The sequence below is a fragment of the Protomyctophum bolini genome, assembly GCF_963924005.1.
Source record: "Protomyctophum bolini genome assembly, chromosome: 5".
In the NCBI taxonomy this organism is placed as follows: Eukaryota; Metazoa; Chordata; class Actinopteri; order Myctophiformes; family Myctophidae; genus Protomyctophum; species Protomyctophum bolini.
In genome coordinates this window covers 5,251,530-5,257,351 of record NC_137866.1, presented here as the reverse complement: position 1 = coordinate 5,257,351, position 5,822 = coordinate 5,251,530, and the positions used below count along the sequence as shown (strand labels likewise).

The 5,822-nt window shown below is 43.0% G+C and overlaps 1 protein-coding gene across 7 annotated transcripts in view; it reads left to right on the top strand.

Moving 5' to 3' along the window:
• Window positions 1-273: 273 nt before the first annotated feature.
• Window positions 274-5,822, top strand: part of LOC308316034 (ADP-ribosylation factor-like protein 8A) — a 12,495-nt gene continuing 6,946 nt past the window's right edge. For all 7 annotated transcript variants that reach the window (XR_013964103.1, XR_013964104.1, XR_013964105.1 and 4 more), the window contains exons 1-5: window positions 274-691; window positions 3,579-3,659; window positions 3,794-3,867; window positions 5,175-5,268; window positions 5,633-5,700. Coding sequence is in view for 1 of the 7 variants with exons in the window: in XM_080764371.1 (XP_080620497.1) it covers window positions 569-691; window positions 3,579-3,659; window positions 3,794-3,867; window positions 5,175-5,268; window positions 5,633-5,700 (440 nt within the window). In the remaining 6 variants the exon portion in view is untranslated. The remainder of the gene's footprint in view (window positions 692-3,578; window positions 3,660-3,793; window positions 3,868-5,174; window positions 5,269-5,632; window positions 5,701-5,822) is intronic.

Here is a 5,822-nt window from a genome sequence, read left to right as displayed (position 1 = left end):
TAAATGTTTTGATGATTTGAACAAGGTGGACCCTCTTGTAAACAAGTGTAATGCTTTATCAGGTCGTCTACTCACAGTTAACTGTCTTTGTATTAAGTTGTGCTTGAAATGTACAATAATTCTGCAAACTGTTAATAAATATTTCAATCAATCAATCAATCAAACCGTTAGGGGGCAGTGGTAACACCAGGCAGGACCTCTTCACATCCTCAGTGCCCTCTTTTCGTCCCTCTCCTCTTTTCCTCCTTCCATCAAACCCCACCCCAACCCGGAAGTACGGAGCGCAGAAAGCAGACAGACAGACAGGGCGAGACCAAAAGACGGAGGAGTAAACAACGGACAGAACAACATAAATACAAAACAATAACGGACAATAAACGACAACGCGACGGTTCCTCTCCTCCTGTACTAGTCTCCCACGAAGCACGTCACGTCGGTCCGTCGTCGTGTCGCTGTCGCTCGCGCTGTCAGTCACTGCGTTAGCCCGCTAGCTAGCCTGCTAGCGTTCTGCCCCCGTACCCCTAGCGTTAGCATTTAGCATTAGCGTCGGCTAATAACATAAATAAACATGATAGCGCTTATCAACAAGCTGCTGGACTGGTTCAAGGCTCTGTTCTGGAAGGAGGAGATGGAGCTCACCCTGGTGGGGCTGCAGTACTCTGGGAAGACCACCTTTGTCAACGTGATAGCGGTACGTGTGTCACTGTGTGTGTGTGTGTGTGTGTGTGTGTGTGTGTGTGTCCTCATAATAACGTTGTGTGTTTATTAGGTGTGTATGTGGTGTGTTCATAATAGGAATGTGTCTTTGTGTGTTCATAATTGTAATGTGCTTATTATGTGTGTTTTATATTTTGGGTTCATAATATGAACACAAAATGGATATTATCAAAAAAGATTATGTATTATGTGTGCTGTGTTCATAATAGTTTGGTTCCAAAACTAGGGGTTGAGACCCCAAATTATTATAAGTGTGTAGGGGTATGTGCACATTTCTAAAGTTAAGAGGTAATGGCTTTTACCAAAACAAATTGGTCAAATTGTCAAATATTACATCCAAAAGATGTTAAACATTGTGAAAATAGCTGATCGACGACTATCACTATTTATCAGTGGAACGAGTCAAACTAAATGTAATGCCTACAATTCTAAGTGCTTGTCAGGTTGGGGGGGGTCCCCAGTTCTGAAAAACTGAACCCTTTCTTTACCATACCAGGCATTTAGCCTGATGCTCTTATACAGAGTGACTTGACATATAATCAAGGTAATAATAATTCATCCAATTTATGTATAGCACCTTTCTTTGGCCAGGGTTAGGGTTCAGGTTCAGGTTCATTCATTTATTTGTCCCCGAAGGGCGATTTGGTTTACAGCAAAGCATAACAGGCAGACACATGAATCGCATAAACACAGTAAAAAGAACATGGTACACATAGAAAATAAAAACAGCAGTTCAAGGTTTCAGTGTAGCAAAGGAAATTCATAACGGCGACAAAGTTACCTCCTCCTCCTGTCGTCATTTAAGGCCTGGATAGACACAGACACGAAGGAGAATTTATATTTTATACCTGTTACTTTTGGCCCCTCTGGAACCTTTTAGGCGAAGGCCGGAAAGGAAGCAGCCTGTACTCAGAGCTGAGGGGATGGGAGTTGTCCGAACAAATGGACGTGGCTTTCTTAAGCACCTGGTTTTTAAAGACATTATCCTGCTATTAGGGGCGGCTTTGTTGTGAGCTGGGGTTGAGTTCCAAAGGAAGGGGGCTGCAACTGAGAGGTAAACACATACATATTATATTGAATGCAGAGAGAGTGAGCAACACTGTACTGCCTCAGTAAAGTCAAGCAAGTAAAGCAATTTCGTAACAGGACCAACAAGCGCTTCCGAATTTGAACACAAAAATGGAATCACGTGGAATGTATTGACGGAAAATGAATTTTTATAAAACTAAGACTTGACAGGGACAAATGGGATAACCCAAGCTGTATCCGTACAGGTGCAATATTGAAGTGCTTATCAGTGTTTTACGACAGATAGGACTTTTCTAAATTACATTTGAACCAGTTTGTTGCATGCATTAATTTTCTCATACTTTTCTGTGTATTTAAGTTGTGTGTAAGACAGTCGTTCTCAAACCTTTTTATGTCATGGAGCATCCCCACATTGACACATTAATTGTCACGGACGCCCATTTGAAATGATATGCCAGGGACCACCATAAGAGAAGCTTTATGGCTGATTCTCAACCATTTTAATTTCAAGGACCCCCACTGCCAGTTTGACCTGCATTAGTCTACTACGGACCCCCATTTAATGGCATTTCTATCTCTGGGACCCCGATTTATATTGTAAAATCAATGTTAATTTTACTCTGAGAGTGTACAAAATGGACCCAATATTCATAGTTGCACAAGTAGCTTTTGTTTGGGCTTATTTCTGAAGTGTAGTTGCTTATTTGGGCTTGCTTTCACAAGACTCTTTTTGAAAATAGGCTGCTGATGTAATGGGGCTCAAGTGGCGAAAGTTTGTACTATAGGTTAAAAACAATAGTCGTAAATGGTCAAATTAAATAAAACATCAATAATGGCGCCCACTGGCTATTGGTTTAGGCACATCATGCCACATATAGGCTTTGGCCTGACAGTGCGTTGCGTGTTCGAGTCCCGTTCATGACCACCTTTGCTGCATGTCTCTCCCCTTCTCTCTCTCCCTCTTTCCTGTCAGTCTTGACTTGATACTATCAATAAAGGCAGAAAAGCCAAAAAGACGGCAATACAATCACGTAAACGCATACTACGGGTATATTTCAGGTGTGTGTGCGTGCGCGCGCTAGACTGAGCTAGACAGAGTAGAGATCATTAAGTCAGAGGAACACTGGCTGTCGTCTTTACTACCTTTGTTTAGGGATGTGTTCACTGTTCAGCAATGAAATTGCAATGCATTCCTTGTACAATGACAGTGACAGCACATAACTCAAAGTCTGAAAATACTTTTGAGTGTGCAAGTCTTAGTGTGCATATCCCCAGGCATGGACTAATAATAATGATTAGATAATTTACACTTCACAGAGACAGAGATTGATAGGATCTAAAATAACCAGCTGACAAACACAACGTGGAAGAAGAATAGAGACAGAGAGATGTGGAGACGAGGAAAGACAAGTAGAGACATTTTGATCCAGTACTTATTGGTCTGGTGATTATGTAAACCTGATTCATGCTTAATCATAAACATGGTGGTGTGCACACTGCACAGACATGCTGTGCTGTTAACCTACTGTAGCAAGACTTCAAAATATCGGTACTGGGAATGTACCACATTATAAGTGATACATTTGCAGGAATCAATGAAATGCACAGTTCCCGCAATCCAATTCAGGTAAAAGGAGACCCTGTACACTTCTCCCTCCCTACGGAAATATAGAGCTATTTGACACATCACTAACACCCCCTTTAACTGTACACTGGAAGTCAATGGAGAGGGAGATTGGGCTGAAGTTGTGACATCGTTATTCATTAGATGACTAATGTCATTGTGTGTGTGTGTGTGTGTGTGTGTGTGTGTGTGTGTGTGTGTGTTACAGTCGGGACAGTTCAGTGAAGACATGATCCCTACAGTGGGGTTCAACATGAGGAAAATCACCAAGGGCAACGTCACCATCAAGGTTGGTAGCACCACTCCCTGCTTTGCTCAATAGCTGTTGCATTTTGTGGAGGACAGATTTGATTGAACTGTTCTGCCTCTCTCTCTCTCTCTCTCTCTCTCTCTCTCTCTCTCTCTCTCTCTCTCTCTCTCTAGTTATGGGACATAGGCGGTCAGCCTCGTTTCAGAAGCATGTGGGAGAGGTACTGTCGAGGAGTCAGTGCCATCGTGTAAGTGTCCACTCCATACTAGGACCGGGAAATTCATTGGAAATACTGTATTTTCCAATACCTTTTTTTTTGGTAATTTCCTATGAATCGTGACAAAACGTGTGTAATAGATTTTTTTTTGCACACTATGTGTCGTGTGGTTAAAAATGGGAAAGCAACTGTGTCTAGTGTCATTTTAGATTTTAGCGTTGGCTATTCAAAAACAGCAGATATACAAGCTCACTTTGTTCGTTTTTGAATGTGTGAGAAGGAACTACTGGTTTAGAAGACATTTGTAGAATGGGCCTCAGGTCTTAAAGGGTTAACACTCTGTGGAAGGAAGAGCATCAATCACAACTATAGGGACTTTAAGCAACGACTGTTTTCAGGACGGCTCCACTACGCGGAAGTATGACGCCTATGACGCCCACGCCGCGGCTGTCAAAACCGTTAAGAAAACAGTTTCCGGCGACGACGACATTGGTTGCCATGGTGACGCGTCCATGCAGCATGTTTCAAACATAAACACATTATTATTATGCGTCAGCTAACTTGACGATATTGCTTAATTCGTACATGCGCTGGACATGATCAGCAGTGAGAAAGAGGACGGTGCTGCATAGAGCAATCTGTTATTCTAAAACCATTTTAATAAACATGGTTAATATGACATATGATGGTATTAGTGTTATTTCTTCATTCAGAGCACGCCAACACATAACACAGCATAAGAGAGGTGATGGAGCAATCGGTGTAAATGTATGACAGCTATAATTTCAATAAACGTGGTTATGACATGTGGCGTTGTAGACACTACGTGTAAGTGTAGGTTCTGCCGTAGTAGAAAGGGCTGCGACGGAGAGCAGGTTTATGTATCGATGCACTGATCCATGTCCGGTAGCCGACTGCCCTATCCGTCGTTGCTTAAAGTCCCTACTAACATGCCCACCTGAACAGGGCTCCTGAGGGCCCCCATGTTGTGCACTCAGGCACCAAACATGTACCTTTACAGGCCTATTGATCAGGGCTGTCCTGTGTGTGTACTGTATGCGTGGGGAGCCTAAATTATGCTGGTGCTGCTGTATGAAAATGGTAGGCGCAGAAGTGCAGTTAGTCTGGAGACATTATTATGACCGGAACATTACTGTTCTATAAGTTTCACTTCCTCCACCTACTGCTATATATAAGTCTGGCCTGGCTGCTACATAATGCAGCCTTTAGACTTGATTCATTTAGTCTCTGTGTGGAACCTGCATTTCCAACCTTGGTGCCCCAAAGATTTGTGCATATACTGTATTTGTGACTGTGTGTGTGTGTGTGTGTTGTAGTTACATGGTAGATGCGGCTGACCCAGAGAAGATCGAAGCCTCCAAGAATGAACTCCACAATTTACTGGACAAACCTCAGCTTCAGGGCATTCCTGTGAGTATACTAAACATTAGAACCAACTATAAACATAGTACTGAGGAACTGAGGAGTGCCTGACCCATGATCTCCCCAGGGAGTTTCATTCGTCTGGCTTCCAGGCTGGAATAAAAGTGCTTGGCATGGTCAAATGTTGGAATGTAATTCCTAGACCTACTGGCAGTTTTGCACATGAAATATGACGCTGGTCAGTGTGGTTTGTGAGATTGGCCGTACACAGACTCATATCACATGGGCGCTCACACTCAGAGAGGCAAGTGGGCCAAACAATATCTCCGCCGGTCCGACGGCCCCTGCCCTGGTGGAGATAACTATGTTACCTTGCAGTAACCTAACCTACACTATGCATCTCTTCTTGTAGGTGTTGGTACTTGGTAATAAGAGAGACTTACCAGGAGCACTGGATGAGAAGGAACTCATAGAGAGGATGTAAGTCTAAACACACACACACACACACACACACACACACACACACGCACGCACGCACGCACACACACACACACACACACACACACAATACTATCAATACCTACAATTGTATGCGTGTGTGT